This window comes from Periplaneta americana, chromosome 1 (assembly GCF_040183065.1).
Source record: "Periplaneta americana isolate PAMFEO1 chromosome 1, P.americana_PAMFEO1_priV1, whole genome shotgun sequence".
NCBI classification, from domain to species: domain Eukaryota; kingdom Metazoa; phylum Arthropoda; class Insecta; order Blattodea; family Blattidae; genus Periplaneta; species Periplaneta americana.
The window spans coordinates 189890838-189908386 of record NC_091117.1 but is presented as its reverse complement, the minus strand read 5'-3'; the positions used below and the strand labels follow the sequence as shown (position 1 = coordinate 189908386).

Genomic DNA, 17549 nt, shown 5'->3' with positions numbered 1-17549 from the left:
GGTTAAAATGAAGTTATTACCATAATTCAATGGAAACATATAGCAAGTAATATAAAGTATACACATTAAAAACTAAATGATATGTCAATCTTCATTAAACTATGCTATTCACTTAAATTTAACCCTTTATTTCTCCGTTTTTAATAAATGGCGTTTGATCCACTATGGCTCTGAACCCTTCAATTCTGTCTAGAGAATGTATTTTTATTATCGATGTGGTTCCGTATTAAGTGCAAGTACTGACTTCACGTTATGGAGTTACTACATATCAAAATGTTAGGTATCCGCTAAGTCCGAATATGTATTGTACTCAGGCCAAGGTCCTTCAATAACCGTACATTACTCAAAAATAAGGAATAAGGACAGTAGAAAGGGGTGTCAACGGGTACGTACTTGGGAATCAATTTACTACGATAGTTCTAGCATTTACATCTAATAAATATAAACCCAACTATGAAACATTTTCAAATAAATGGAAATCATTTAAAAATTCAGTTTTGAAATGTAAAGATTTTTTTTTCGAACGTCCAAGTTTTTAGGACGGTAGAGCAGTGAACTTTAAAAGTCAAAGGAAAGAAGTCACATAACAATGTTTGTATTGTGGGCACGTGCTTATAATTGGAACGGTGTCAATTTGTGCGCGTGTGATGTACTAAAAATGAAATCCTCCTCGTTTGACGTTTCATTTCCATCGTGGCCTCAAGATGTTAATTTTCTTCCAAATCATCAATATAATTTCAATATGTCTGTTATTACTGCTGTAAAAAAGTATCAAGTAGGTGTTGGTAATGTTGTTCTATTTTACAAAAATTAAAGGCGTTAATCTTTCTTACAGTATCGTAAAGAGAAATGCGACATTTCACGTTCATTTTAGTTCGTATAAAACATTTATTATTTATAGGTTTATTTATTTATTTTACTGCTAGTAAATTTGAAATGAATACAAGTTAATACAATATAAGATAAACTAATCCACTCCTGAATGAGTAAGACTAGTGCTCAGGAGGGGATTCCAATACAGATAAAAATAAAATTAAAATTGAGAGTGAACACAGAATAAAAAGTGTTTAACATGTTTAAACCCAAACTATAAATCCAATGCAATTTTTTATATTTTTTTATTAATTTGGAGAGGATTCGTGGTTAAAATAATAATATGCCTATACATTGAATAGCTATATTGTACGTTGAATAGCTACCACACTTCTATTGTTCGTAGAATTTGGAATATAAGTCTATTACATTAATATACCTCTAGAACTGATGTACTGTTGCTACCATCAGCTGATCGGCTAGCACTTCATTTTCCTACGTATGTCGGAGACGTGAGTCCAGATCCCGTAAAATTCAAGTGAAAGTTTGGATGGAAACATTCGTTTTCACAGAGTAATCTTGTTTTTATGCAAGCATTAAGTAATTTTTTCATTAATCGTCATTGTTATTTAGATATAATGTTGATCCATTTTCAATGCTGAACCAAGAACAACGTAAAAATCAGTTTAGGCGCAATGCTTCTGGGAGGGGGATACTACACTCTATACCAGATGTCTTTGGAGCAGACCATAACAAGGTTCTCGATGCATCTCTTGTTATCGCTGCGCTCCCATTGGTTGGCGAGTCATTATTTAGCTGAGAGCGTTGTAGACACTAGCGCGTGCATATCCTGGTTACGAGACGGTATTCAGAGACGCGTCCACTACTACAGTTCTATTGCGTCTAGCATCTGAGCGGTGTATGAGCAGATGACAGCAGTACAACTAGTGATTGATGCAAGAAGGTATGTTCAAAGACACATTACTTTAATTTTCACGTTTCGTGATATGAACGTAGTCGGTCACTTAATTCATACACAGACATTTAGTATCGTGTGAACCGCGCTCTCTTGCATTTCGTTCCGTTGTTTATATCTGCTCCAAAGACATCTGGTATAGAGTGTAGGAATAATTCGGTAAGAATGAATGAATGAATGAGAGAGGGGAAATGGGAGGAGAAACTTTAAAAGATACGCAAAAATGCGTCTTTGCAAGGGAATTCGGGGCTGAGAGAAACTGAATATGTGAGCTCGAAGCCTGTTGGTAACTTGTCTCAATCCTAGTTTCGGTGCTCCACTGAAGGAATCCTAGAAATTTTTGAAGGGAAAAATGCCTAAAAAGGACGTCATCTAATAGCTACCACATAAAGTATTCGGTGAGAATAACTGTTAAAAAGAGTTGATATGCTAGAAATATACTGTCATTTTCGAGAAATATTTACAAGCTTCCCTTAAATTCACTTAAGTTCAAACTTAAAAATAACCTGTAATTTTTATAAATTTAAAAGCATCATACGATTTTACATACAGATTGAAGTTCAATTTTTGAAGTCGATGTCAGAAAAATTAGTAGATCGTTAATTCAGGTTCTCGTATTATTTACTTGTAAAGACGAAAAAGGTTAGTTAGAAATTTACATAAATAATTTTTGAACTCTTAGATATAAGTATTCTAATACAGGCACGTGTGTGTGTGTGTGTGTGTGTGTTTTAAAGATGTCAAATGAAGAAATTCAATAAAAACTCAGGACGACGTTGCCATGTTGTGTAGTGATATTTCTCCAAGAAACTTTTATGATAGTGAAGTTTGAACTGAAGCCGGTGCCTCTGCATTGTGTTGCAGCTATCTCAACGTATATATGATTTACTGGACTGCAGTAGGTAAGGATTTAACATTTCATGTACATATTATTATGCTATGCTGCTCACAACTAAAACTTCAAAAGGTAGCCTACATGATTATTCTAGCAGTTTGTATTGAATTTATTGTGGTTTTCCTCATATAACACTATACAATGTTAATAAAACCGTTGCAAAACACTATCCGAACGTTGTTTAAAATTATGGGCTTATTTTCACGCGATTTCTTAAAATTCAGTGTCATTCACAAGAATCTATAAAATGTAAACGATCTTAATTTAAGTTTTGAAATGGGCCTCCCGATAATTTTTATACACTTCAACAAGGCTTTAGAAATTAATAAAATTGAATACACTGGTATGGAAATAAACGTAAAAAGTTATTAAATATGATTATTAAAAACAATGAAATGAAGGTAAATAAAGCCCCTTTATTAATATTTTTTTGTTCTAAGTAATGTGTTAATTAATTCTGTATGTAAATTTGTTAATAATTTATTTCATAAAATATAAGTAACATATTAAATACGTAAATAAAAAAAATTAAAAAGTAATAAATAATATAGAATATATGTATCAAATATACTGTAGTAAAATAGACAGTTATCTGATATGGAAAAATGTACAAGATATGAAAACAACTGACATTTTAGAATATAAAACCAGTCCTTAAGAGTAGAATTATAATTCATTAAATATGATAATTGTGGAGAAAAATGAAAATAATTAAAATACTTACATTGTAACATAATGTATGAGAAACATTTCGAAATATACAAGAAGTGTCAGGGAATTTGAGAAAAGCCAATGCTTGTGTGTAATGTCTATCCAGAAACTAGGTGGGACAAATAAACACAATTTGCTGTAAGCTTTAACTGCGTCTAATAATAAGCTATGAATAAGTCAATCCAAAGTTACATTGGAGGAAAATGAAGTACGGATTCATAGTAGATATTGAACAATTTGAAAAACAAGACCGGAGATAAGATAAACATTCAATAATATCGATAGAAAAATTATTTTTTAAATTATTATCGAAAAACATAATTATTTCAGCTAAAGTAGGTCCTAAAATATTAGTAGAGTCAGAAAGTACCGGAACTTCGGGTGGCAACGCCATGCTCTATAGGCAACTTCTCTGCCTTGTCCATGTGGTATGTGACATACTCTCCAGGCGTATAGACTCAGTGCGGCTGCGCATGAAAATGAGGAAGACTAACGTAGCCGGAAACCAATCGAAATACAGTGCAGCTCTCAGCTTCGTTTAGTGAAGGTGTGTAATACAGTGCAGCTTTCCGTTTCGTTTAGTGACGACGTGTAGGTATATGTGGTAAAATGAGCTTGAAAAAGCATAGAGGTAACATTAAATTTTGTGTTACACTCGGTAAAACATTAACTGAGACTTTGGTACTCATGCGCCAAGAGTATGGAGAAGAAGCAATGTCTCGGACCCGAGTGTATGAGTGGCACAAGCGCTTCACAAGTCTTTCAACGGATGATGATTCGCGTTCAGGAAGATCCATATCGGCAAGAACGGAAGAAATGACAGCTCGAGTTGCACAAGAATTCAGACGAGACCGCAGACAATCAATATATGATGTGGCTACTTTGTTAGGCAATTCTCATGGTTCTGTGTAGTCCATTCTTCACAATCATTTGAAAATGCAACGTGTGTGTGAGCACGTTGTTCCAAGAAGCCCTAAAGATAAGTAGCGGGAAGAGCGGCAAATGGTTAATGGAGACTTGTTTGATTCTTGCACAGAGTGATCACAGGTGACGAGGCATGGTGTTTCCTTTACGATCCGCAGCCAAAGCGGCAGTCTTCAACGTGGAAATCTCCCGACTCACCACAGCAAAAGAGATTCCGTGCCGACCGATCAAAAGGGAAAGTAATACTTGAAGTGTTCTTCGATATCCAGGGTCTCGTACATTTCGAGTTTATTCCTGAGGGTCGAACTGTCAGTAAGGAAGCGTATGTTGCAATTCTTCGACGTCTTCGTGATGCAGTTCGACGAAGAAGACCCAACTTGTGGCAAGGACAAAATTGGGTTGTCCTTCATAACAATGTCCCAGCACATCGGTCGTTCTTGGTGAGCGAATTCCTCGCACATTACAAAATACCTGTCCATCCACAGCCACCATATTCTCCAGATCTTGCTCCAGCAGATTTATACTTATTTCCAAAGGTAAAATTCCTACTCAAGGGATGGAGGTTTGCGTCAGCCAAAGAGGTGAAAATTCATGCGACAAGCGCTCTGCGGGAAGTGACCAAAGATGGACTGCAGGAATGTTTCGAGAAGTGGTATGGACGTTGGAAAAAGTGTGTCACTGCCGAGGGGGCGTACTTTGAAGGTGATGGTGTGTAAATGGTTATATGCCATCTGCAACATAGGTATCTACGCACGTTCTCACTGAGTCTATGCGCCTGGAGAATAGGTCACATACCACACGGACAAGGCAGAGAAGTTTCCTATAGAGCATGGCGTTGCCACCCGAAGTTCCGATACTTTCTGACTCTACTAGTAAAATATATATATATATATATATATATATATATATATATATTATATATACCCATACACCTCGATATAAAGTTAGGATATCAGATTGGGAATTAAATGAAAGAATAAGAGGGCTAGTGCTCCAGAAGACTTTAAGTTATTGAAGTAATAAGATAAAGTAAATGGAAAGAAAATATCAAACATGAAAACAGACCTGCACTTAAAGAATGGACTTAAATAAAATTATGAAGACAGTTGTGTGAAAGAAGAAGCAAAAATAGGAAATGAGAAGTATAGTAAAAATAAAATAAAATAGAAAATACTTCTACACATTGAAGTGAGGAATAACAAAACGAATAGCAATTCAGCAACAAAGTAGCAGTAAAATAACGCAAAGAAAATGAATTAGAAAAATTAATATACAAGCTCAACAGAATTAAAAAGAATTCATTGAATTAGTAGCTATAACAAATCGAAACTAATTTATGAAGAAATAGCATTATTTGCGAGAAAATGCTATTCTCTCTCAGTAAGCTTCAATGCTGTTGAGAGGCAATCCACATGCATGACGATTTCAAAGTTAAATTGTTTCAACGGTCTTTTTTAAGTCACAGCAGTAAAGTAAGACCTCTCACTTTTGTTGGCACTTCTAAGGTGAGATGGTGTGAACAGGTGACGAACATTTAATCTACTACGTCAGAGCCTAAGTATTTCTGTTAGATATTGGTGACACGTTCAGCTACTGTTCCGTCAGTTAATGGCTGTTTATCAAACAGATCGGTATTCTATACCAGGCAAGTGCTGTGAGACCCTACTGTAGTGCGGTAAGATTATAGTTTCTCACCAAATAAGTTAGTTCGCTTATTTGTGATTAACAAAGCTGATGTAGCGCGCGTTTTATAAGAATAATACGGTTTTCTCTGCCATTGTCACTCCACAAGTCCTGTATTGTCGTGATGTCATTACTGCACCGACCTCAGTAGCTTGTGTACCTAATTGAAAGAAGGCATTAAATTAATAATTACTTATTACTAAGCTTTGTATGGGGTAGGTTTCCTTGGAGTACGGCGATTTATCTTGACATTACGGGATCCACCGAGTTAGCTCTGTGGTAGCGGGCCGAGTTCGATTCACAGCGGGGTCAGAAATTTTCATGTAAAATGTCTACCTCGGGGCTAGGAGAGATGGCGGTGCACAACTTCTAATCACTAAATTGTGCACCAATATGCCTGGGTTAAATCCCAAATCTCTCCCCAGTGCGTATGAAGAGAAGGCATATGTCACTATTGATAGTGATTCGTCCGTCGGATGGGAACGTTATGCCTGGCGGCCCCCTTGGTGTTACGCGACAGGAGTAGGCTACAAGCCTACATGACGGCACCGGGTTTCCCCTTCTCCCTTCTTCACCTTCATCATCATCCTCACCCATTCTCTACACTACATTTACACGAACACTTACACATACACTTACCCTAGTACAGGGACATCATTTTATTTTTACTAACATTGTAATATTAACCTGGCTATACCTTTGGATTAATGATTGAGACCCGGAAACACAGTTTGCTACCTCCTTCCACGACTGGAGTTCGATGGTACTGGAGTAAAATATAAACAAATCACTTCAATAGGTATAAGAGGGAAGAAACATAGTTCATCCATTTACGTAAACTAGGAAATATCGCGATTTTGAGTTTGATAATTTTCATTAGGTTTTGTTTAATCAAAATACAGTGCAGTGTTAACAATAAGTGTTTTTACTCACGAACTGAGTTATCCATGCGAACGTAATCATTACGCAGTGTATATTATACTGTCTACAGCACATTAGCGTACAATATAGAGAATGAAGTTAAAATGAAAAATAATCATAATATGGATAGCTCGACTCGACTGCTAAATGATGTGTTTAAAATTCCGACAGTCTTGTTTAATGTTGGTGAGATCTCGCTGCATTCAACAAGACGGTCGGTCGTCATATTGAACACATATCTTAATTTCGTCTATCATCTGATATCTTCTTCTGCCTCGAACTCTTTTCCCGTTCACAATTCCTTCCAGTGCATCCTTCAGTAGGCAGTTTCTTCTCAGCCAGTGACCCAACCAATTCCTTTTTCTCTTCCTGATCAGTTTCATCATCATTCTTCCTTCACCCACTCTTTCCAACACAATTTCATTTTTTATTCTGTCTGTCCACTTCACACGCTCCATTCTTCTTCATATCCACATTTCAAATGCCTCTATTCGTTTCTCTTTACTTCGTCGTAATGTCCATGTTTCTGCCCCATACAATGCCATATTCCACACAAAGCACTTCACTAGTCTCCTTCTTAGTTCTTTTTCCAGAGATCCCCAGAAGATGCTCCTTTATTTATTAAAAGCTTCCTTGACCATTGCTATCCTACTTTTGACTTCCTGGCTGCAGTCCATGTTACTGCTTATTGTATTTGAAGCTGTCCACATACTCTATTGCCTCATTTAGAATTCGCAAGTTTATCTTCTGTATTTTTCTTCCTACAACCATGTTCTTCGTCTTATTTGCATTTATCTTCATTCCCTATTGCTCACAGCTGTCACTTAGCTCCAGTAGCATATCCTTTAGTATCATTTCCTCTTCTACTAACAACGTCATATCAGCAAATCTTATGCACTTTATTCTTCTTCCTCCTACTTTCACTCCACCCATGTTCTGAAAACATTTCTTTACTAAATACTCCAAGCAGATTTTGAACAGGATAGGTGATAAAGGACCTCCTTGACGTACTCCTCTACCAATTTCACATCCTTCCGACATTTCTTCTCCTATCCTGTCTTTCACTCGTTTCATATAAAGGTTACTGAACAATCCTCTCTCTTTCCAATCCACACCAATTTTCTTTAGGATTCCCATCAGTTTACTCCAATCCACTCTGTCAAAAGTCTTTTCTAGATCCACAAATACTGCATACGCTTCTTTATTCTTCTCTATGTATCTTTCGCCGATTCTCCGTAGCAGTCCAATTGCATCTTTCGTACCATATCCGTACAAAATGTAAGGAAAAGGATAAAATAAAAATAAAAATTTCTTGCTTGTCTATGACACAATGTCCATAAACATAGGGTTATTGGTATCCCATATAGGATGCATTCGAGATAGGTTTCTCTGGTCCCAAATAAGGGACAATCCTTACATTACGGGATACCTGGTGACCGTAAAGGATACCAGTAGGAGATAGTCTGCTATAAAGCAGATCTCACATCTAAACTCGTTGACTTTTGGTAAGAAGCTATCAGTTTGTCTGAATTTGTGTGACAGTCTTCACTCAACCAATGGTTTTCTGTGTGAATCAAATTCGCAGATGGCTAGCAGTAAGTCAAAACTTCCGGCGCCGTTAAAATGCGATAGTATTGATTCTTTTGTTCCTCAAGCTTAAATGTGCATGCAAAATGAATGTCCGCAACTTGCATGATAATGACGACGTCACGCCATTCGGAGGTCTGAAATTATTATGACTCAGCTCTCAACAGAGGGAGGAATTTATTTCCTAGCAGGTACTGTGAAATGCAATGTCGTATGCAGGTTATTACCGAATACTCCGATATCAGGATCAATCCATGTTTCGACTAGTCAACAATGGAGACAAGAGTTGATTTTTAGGCAGCTTCTGCACTATGTGTTGTATTTGACCAGGTTTTCTTTGAATATTCGATGTCAAAATCAGACCGTAGTTTAGTTTCTCGCTTCTTAAATCGGGGTTCGATGCAACAAGGTTTTGTGAAATTGTTGATATAAAAAGTGAGTATGAACAATTTTCTTGAGACTAATTTGAATTATTATTTAATCTGTAGTAATCTCAGACCTCGAGTGACATTTATTAGGACTATTTCATGAATAAAATAAAAATGTAAATAATATATCCCTAAAATTCGATCACAAAGTGTTAATAATTGTATATTTACGAATATTTAACCTATCCAGACATTGTGAAGTTAAAATAGATGAATATCGATTACTGAAATAAAGAAATCCGATGTTATTCAGTAATGCCAATTGCGAAAAGCGAAATACAGGTTTAACAATGTTAATTACATGTACTGCGCTTTTCTCTTATTTATATAACAGAAATACATTTTCATTATCTGCTGAAATCGTCATTTAATTTAAAATTTCATAATATAATTACAGTAACCTGATTAAATGAAGAATTGTTGAAAACGCAGTTATCAAATCTGAATGAAGGAGTTTAATTTTCTTCAGATAGCCTACAATGGATATAGAATTAGAACATGAAGATGTAGATGCGGAAGTACAATTTCGTACTTTATTTAGTACTTTATCGTTAAATTACACACTACACCGAGAACTAAGAACTATGTAATATGTGTGGAGACAGCTATATAACAATGCTTAGGGGAGAGTCGGGTAGTATCGGACATCGGGTAGTATCGGACAGTGCGTTTTTTTCATCTACCACCATATGGTAGTACCTGATTGACATGGTTACGTTTCTCTATGCGACATCACAGAAACGTAACCATGTCAATCAGGTACTATCATCGTGTGGTAGATGAAATAAACTCACTGTCCGATATTACCCGATGTCCGATACTACCCGACTCTCCCCTATGTATTCACACTACAGCGAGACATATGTTGTTACACAGTGAAGCCATCTCTGTATAGATAATTAAAACACGTATTTTATTACGCCACAAAGAACGAAGTTTGATCAAAGATCTTGTTATATAATATTATACAAGATCTTTGGGTTTCATATGTGCTGATGTTACATAAATTTGAACATCTGCCTTTCTATTAGTTGTTTAATAATTTCATTCACGTAATACAAATTTTATAGGCTGTAGCATATTAGGTTAGTTACCTGTGGAAGCGGGACAATATCAGCTGTACCTTATTTCGACCGTTACTCCGTGCTACAGGAAAGCATTTTCCATAGCTCGACAAACGTATTCCCAATGTAGTTTGTAACGGGACTAAAGTTGCATCTACACAGTTTAATTTTCCATGCATGTATGGATGCAATCTGGGAAGAATATTGAAATAATCAAGTTGCATGAAGATTTTGTGTCTACATGGTGAGCCGTTTTGAACGTCGTCTTCATTGCGTAAATATATTAATTATTAATCGATTTACGGGGAAACAGTTGGCGACACCGACTAAACAAAAGAACGACCATACGATAAATTTATAGCGATAAATCTAGCTGCAGAAATAATCGCGATGTTTGACTGTGATTGGTTGGAATTCAAAATTTCATTACACTTCATTGGTCGAAAATGGAATGGCGTCATATAAACGAAATAGTCATTGTAATTTTTTTCGTTTCCTATGATTTCAAAAGCTGGAAAGCAGGGATCATATTCCAATATATCTAACAATAAGTGGAATTCGTGGTGGATAAATAATTTGCTCCCGATTTTCTCGGTATACTCGCATTCATGTAATTTATCTGTTCAATGTCATCCAGAAGCATGAAAATTAATAAAAACGACAGCAACACTGATCTACGCGCAGGCAGTTAGTGGTAAACACTAAACCCACGATTACTCGTTTTTAGGTGCTGTTAGAATATTAAAAAGTAGTTCCGCGAATCACAGATTGAGGCAACGCTTTGAAATTCCCGCACTGTTAAATTTGATCTCCATGCTGAGCCATAAAGTGACTTACAGAGCTGCCATCAGAACAAGAGTAAATAAATATTCCACTGCTCGTGCGTCAATAAACAGCTGACTGCATTGATCGCCTCCGCGGAGTGGGCGTGGCTTACTTGTTGCAGTCTGGGAGGCTGAAGATCTGACGGTCACAAGGAACTGGAGCAACCGTCAAAATTGTCTGCATTCAGCTAAGGTGTACACTTCAATTGCACTGCTTCTTTTCTTTCTCCCTTCTCACCGTTTACTTCCTCCACGATTTTCTTCTTACTCTTTCTTCCTCCTTCTTGCTCATGAATTTCCTTGATTCTATTCTTCTCGTTCTTTTATCCTTTTTTACCTTTTCCCCTCTTTCTCTTCTTTATTACCTTTTTCGTTTCATCTTCCTCGTCTTTCTCCTGCCTTAAGGGAAGTGGAAGTGGGTAGTGATACAGAACATTTTTACACCACAACTCGCCTATTTTCCAGTGAAGGAAAACACACTGTTTCAACAGGACGGAGCAACAAGCCACACCGCAAGAATTTCGATGGATGCTGTGAATGCTTTGTTCCCGGGCAGCGTCATTTCTCGGAATGGGACTATCGCTTGGCCGCCTAGGTCACCTGATTTAACGGCATGTGATTTCTTCAAACGAAGTTATTTGGGGGCAATCCACCCAGAACAATTCCAGTCCTAAAACAACGTATACGAGAAGAAGTCGCTGCAATACCTGTCAATATGCTGAGAGGGGTTATGCAACAGTTCGTGGCCAGACTCGAAGAATGTGTGCGTTTGAATGGACGTCACTTGGCCGACTTAATTTTTAAGAAATATTTTTTTTTCTTGTTGCATACCTAATGTTGTCATTTTTATTCATTAAATTGATATAATAGTAACTTTTCATTCCTCTTCTGCGCCTTGAAATCTTTTCGTTTGACTGGCCCACCTTGTATTACTTGTTCCATAATTTTTCATTTACATCATGATGTGTTACGATATGTTCCATGATTATAAAGCAGTAATTGCGTTACTAAAGGACACAAGATCGTTGGAGGGAAGCATAGGAAGCTTCGAATTTCGATTAACATCAAACCAGGCTGGATTTTAACAATGAGCATGTACTGCATTTTCACGTTCTTACATTTTCATAGCAAATCTAATTACGAGTAAAATCTATTTAGAACAAATAAGTCACATTCGTACGCCCTAGGGTTTAAAATACTATCGAATAAATGTAAGGAAAACAAATAAGCGGAAGAAGTATATCCGGAATAAATTAAGAAACAAGATATAGGAATTTCGCTGGGACCCCAGAAAAAAAAAGAATACAAGATAGCATACAAAACAAATAACACAACACAGAAATATCTAAATAATCACATTAAACATTCAAATAAATATAATTCAACTGGAGTTTACAAACTAAAAAGCAATAGTTGCCCACATTTTTACATAGGACAGACAGGAAGATCCTTTCATACAAGATATAATGAACACATTAAAGCTATAACCAAACCCTACATCTTATCAAATTATGCAGAACACATTATCGACACTAACCATGACTACAATAATATAGAAACAGATATGGAAATTTTACACATCACACCAAAAAGGTCACAGTTAAACATCTTAGAATAATAAGAAATATATAAACATACAATAACATACCCACAACATATACTTAATACACAATTACAGTTCTATATCCACACATTATTCGACGTCATGATACGTCATAACACACAAACAACCAGCCCCCACCATAACAGCAACATGCCCCCACCCCTACAATCGACAAATGCGCATCGCAGAATTCAAGATCACCAGTAGTTCAGGAGACACTGATGAAGACGTAACATCACGTCCAAACGGGCCGTCTGTCCAAGGTATATAAACTTTTTTAAAAATGTTAACACTCTTTAACGTGTGACTAAACAATTTTATGTTTTTAAAAGAGAATGAGTGTGAAAAATGAATAAGTACTAAACGTATAAAAGAAGTTTCACTGCATTTGCAACGCATATCACCATTTTCTTACTCTCAAATTATTCCTGATTGGACTTGTTCTCTCTTTAAAATATGCCGATTGAGTTTCGGAGGCTCGGCAATATCGACATGTGATAGATTTCTTTGCAATAAAAGTCAGGAAAATTCCAAATGACACACGCACTGTTCCCCCTTCTCGTTACATAAGTGTTAATCAACTTGTTACACGACTGAACTGCGTGACTAACCAAATATCGATTATCGCGATACCCGATCCACTAAGGACGTCTTGCAGGCACGGCACGCAACGCACAAACAATTAGCCAAGAACACACCCAGACAGTGCAGGGAATTGTCATTTGTTTCTAAGAGGTCAAGGCTTATGTCGGCACTTATTGCGCTGAAACCGAATCGAAAGTGATGGCCTTTTAAGGGCCACAAAACTTCTGAAAAGTGAATTCTTGACAAGGTATATAAAATCAATATTCTTTTGCCTTACATTTATAGGAGAATGTCGGCCTCGGTAGCGTAGTTGCCTTCTGGCTCGAGGTTGCGGGTTCGATCCCGGCCCAGGTCGATGGCATTAAAGTGTGTTTAAATGCGACAGGCTCATGTCAGTAGATTTACTGGCACGTAAAGAACTCCTGCGGGACACAATTCCAGCACACGAGCGACTCTGATATAAACTCGACAGATGCGAGCGTCGTTAAATGAACCATAATTTTAATTTTTATAGGAAAAATTAAAAAAATTCAGGAAATAATTATTTCTTATCTATTTAGCATCATTATATGGCAATAGAGGTCTATAACAGTCAAAGTAGGAAGAACACGTACAAAATATTATGGGCATTATAAGCTTATAAGCACCTCTGATTGAGGTTCTGGTCGGTATGTATATCTATTATTATCAGGCAGTAAATCTCACTTCACGATATGTGTCAGAGGAAGAACAATTCAAGGGTTCAGAACCATAGTGGGCCAAATGCCATTTACTAAAACCGTAGAAAACAAGGGTTAAAATGAAGTTATTCCCATAATTCAATGAAACATACAGCAAGTAATATACACATTAAAATAAATGATATGTCAATCTACATTAAACTATGGTATAGAGTTTTACCAATATTCCTATTTAATCCAATTGGATTATATGATTCTATTTGAGGTTATTGCTGTTTTTTTTATTAATTCGTTTTAAAGTTGTGACTGATTAATTATTATTTTTTTTTTTTACTTAAAGAGAACGATATTTCTTACTTGCATATGCTATTTTATGATCAATTCCTAACACGTTAGGAGTTATTGCCCTAGCAATATATATTAAGATTTTATTTTATTTATTTTACTTGGTTATTTAACGACGCTGTATCAACTACGAGGCTATTTAGCGTCGATGGGATAGGTGATAGCGAGATGATATTTGGAGAGATGAGGCCGAGGATTTGCCACAGATTACCTGACATTTGTCTTATGGTTGGGGAAAACCTCGGAAAAAACGCAACCAGGTAATCAGTCCAAGCGGGAATCGAACCCGCGCCTGAACGCAACTCGGGATCGACAGGCAAGCGCCTTAGCCGACTGAGCTACGCCGATGGTTAAGATGTTATTTATTATACCTTTATATAGATTACAATAATTATTTCTTCTTATTTGAAGGGTTCCGAGCCATAGTGGGCCAAGCGCCATTTATTAAAAACGGAGAAAACAAGAGTTAAAATTAAGTGATTGCCATAATTTAACGAAATATATAGCAAGTAATATAAAGTATGCACATTAAAATTAAAAGATGTGTCGATCTTCATTAAATTATATTTACTTAACTTTAACCCTTGCTTTCTCCGTTTTTAATAAATGGCGCTTGGCCCGCTATGGTTCTGAACCCTTCATTTAAGACAGATTGACTGAATAATCAATACTTTTTAATGAAACCCAAATGTTATATTAAAGTACTTTGTATGATGATCCCTGATTTCATCCGTGATATAATCCTGTTAATAAGATGCAGGTGAATTTTTTTTTCCCTTATACTGAAGAGGGATTCGGAACCTTGCCTGCAGCCTGAGGCTTTTGTGCTTACCATCCCTATTCTGTGAATAAATGAGTAGTCGAACGGCCGCTTTCTTGTACAAGTATAGCACGCCGCACCGTGAACTGAACCCAGGCTATGATATGGAAAATGATGATGATGATGATGATGATGATGATGATATGTTAATTAATGATGTCGAAATGAGTCCGAGGTCCAACGCTGAAAGTTACCCAGCAATCCTGCTTCAGTTGGTTGAGGGAAAACCTTGGACAAAATTTCAACCAAGTAACTTGTCCCAACCAGATTTGAATCCGGGCCCGCTAGTTTCATGGTCAGACGTGGTAACCGTTATTCTACAGCAGTGGACTGAAGATGAGGTTATTGGATATTTTAAGATATAAAAATCCCTAGAATGAGTTAATTCGGAAGAGAAGTAATACCGGGGTGAAGAACAGATTTACAGCAAATATAAAATAGTCTACTCCCTCAAATATTCACAAAAAATCAAGTGCCCAGAAATGCATAAATTCCGGTAGCAGAGGATATAGATAGTAATAGAGTCAGAATCACAATACTTTCACTGTACTCGGTATCATTTTATTGTAAGATATTAGGCAATGTTGACGCTATATGAAGGCCTCGGTCCTGGGTTTGTGTCCCGGCTAGAACATGTAATGTTGCTTGTCGTCATTACGTATGAGACTGGTCTCTTGCAGACCTTACACCATAGAAGTTTCAACATGCGTTGTTAAGTCTAAAGCTAGAATTAATCCGAAATGGTAAACAAAGAAAGATAGTACGGTGCAAGTGTTTCCCTTTGCTTTCTCCATTAATTCTTTGCAGCATAGTGGTTGTTCAGAAGAACCACAGTTTTCTTTCTTTCTCTACAATTATAGCACAGATGTTCCACCATACAACCACCTCTTGAGGATACAAAGAGGTGCCATCTATGTTCAACGTGCAAAGTAGCATTGTGCCTGAACGATAAAAAGAACTGTTTTAAATTGTATCACTAAAAGTAATAAATGAGTGGTGTATCTGAACTATAAAAGAGCAACATTATAATAAATTATACTTTGAGGAGTTTAGTATCAAAGTTGGACAACTCCACTTTTGCTTTTTTTACAGGAGAGGCGAAAACTAGATCCTTGGAAACCAATGTCACCGTTATATGTACATTTTTTAAACATTCTCATAGGCTAGGTCATAGAAATATATTTTCAGTCTCAAAATGTGATTAAAATTAGGGGAGAGTCGGGTAGTATCGGACATCGGGTAATATCGGACAGTGCGTTTCTTTCATCTACCCCATATGGTAGTACCTGAATGACATGGTTACGTTTCTCTATGCGACATCACTGAAACGTAACCATGTCAATCAGGTACTATCATCGTGTGGTAGATGAAAGAAACTCACTGTCCGATATTACCCGATGTCCGATACTACCCGACTCTCCCCTAATATTCAGGTCGAAATTTAAGTTTAAAGAGTGGAGTTGTCCATCTCTGAAATTAAGGAGTTGTCTGTTTTTGAAACCAAATGAAGTCATATTTAAAGTGAAATTGTCTACTTTTGAATCTAAGTCTCTTCTAACTCGGTTTCAAAGCAAATTTACATGAGACAGTACTTATTCATCCACAAACCGATTATATAAACAATCAGCCATGTTGGATTCGCGATGCGTGATGGGAAAAAGTGGTACGAATGTGTGTTTCTCATTGGCTACTGAAGGAATTGTCATAATTTGAAACCAAGCCACAGTGGAGTTGTCTACATTTTGATTCTAAAGCGCACAATTAAGTGCTATTTTCGTTCTGGTCTGCCTGTTTTTGAACCTAAACAGTTCCAAAATCGCATTCAGCACACAAAATTATATAAGAAACACTCAATATCTCGAAATCAAATAAATGAGTTGTCTAACTTTGATACTATGCTCCTCACTTATAAAACCATTGTAAATGTCACATTATGCTATAGTGATATATCATATCAAAATCCCTACTGTGGTATAGTGGTCGCTCAGAGTGACTATGACTTTGTGAAATTGTGTGCAGAGTTAAAATTTTGAAAAAAAAAAAAAATTGTCGAAGCTTTGTTATCCATCATGAAAAATATAAAAAATTAATTTTGTTTTCATTTTTTGGCTTATTGTGCTGCAAAGGGCTAATTATAAAGATGACAGTGAATTTCGAAGGGATTATGACAGTACGACAAGAGAAAATAAGTGTCTTCAGAAAAGCTGTTTAACCAGCGTTTCTCTCATCACAAATTCCACTTGGACCCGTCGGAATCTGAATTAAAACTTCCGGTGTGTAAATCTTATGATCTGGCCTTTCAGCTGTACCATATTTCAAACAATGGAAACATTAAATACATAAACAGAAAATAAGTAAATATAAAAGGGGGCATATTTAGCAGCAATATTGCCCTCTATTTTCTCTGTGCTCCATACAATGTGTAAATAATAAGCAAAAAAAAAAAAAAAAACATAAAATAATAACTGTAATCAGAAGCAATATTGTTAATCACTCTTTTCAACCTTTACTTCAGTACCTTACTGCATGGAGCAATAGACTCTATAATATCTAAATGTTCGAAGGAATCGTGTCAGAGCTGATCAGTCCTAGATACATTTCTTCCCTCTCAGGAAGAGTTTCTCTTGAATGCGGGAAGGACTACGATACTGCGGTGGTCTGTGAGGTCACTCCCTTCCCCTCGAGTCTTC

At 36.5% G+C, this 17549-nt stretch overlaps 1 protein-coding gene across 10 annotated transcripts in view; it reads left to right on the top strand.

Annotated features, from left to right (window-relative positions):
* qvr (protein quiver) overlaps nucleotides 1-17549 on the top strand; it is a 98054-nt gene that overhangs the window by 41771 nt on the left and 38734 nt on the right. For 4 of the 10 annotated variants that reach the window (XM_069834257.1, XM_069834242.1, XM_069834253.1 and 1 more), the window contains exon 2: nucleotides 2527-2691. The exons of 4 other annotated variants lie outside the window; for them this stretch is intronic. In XM_069834257.1, the coding sequence (XP_069690358.1) occupies nucleotides 2670-2691 (22 nt within the window). In that variant the 5' untranslated portion in view covers nucleotides 2527-2669. Of the gene's footprint in view, nucleotides 1-1575; nucleotides 1778-2526; nucleotides 2692-12589; nucleotides 12693-17549 lie in introns of those variants that run through there. 2 more of the 10 variants (XM_069834264.1, XM_069834216.1) reach the window with 2 other exon arrangements.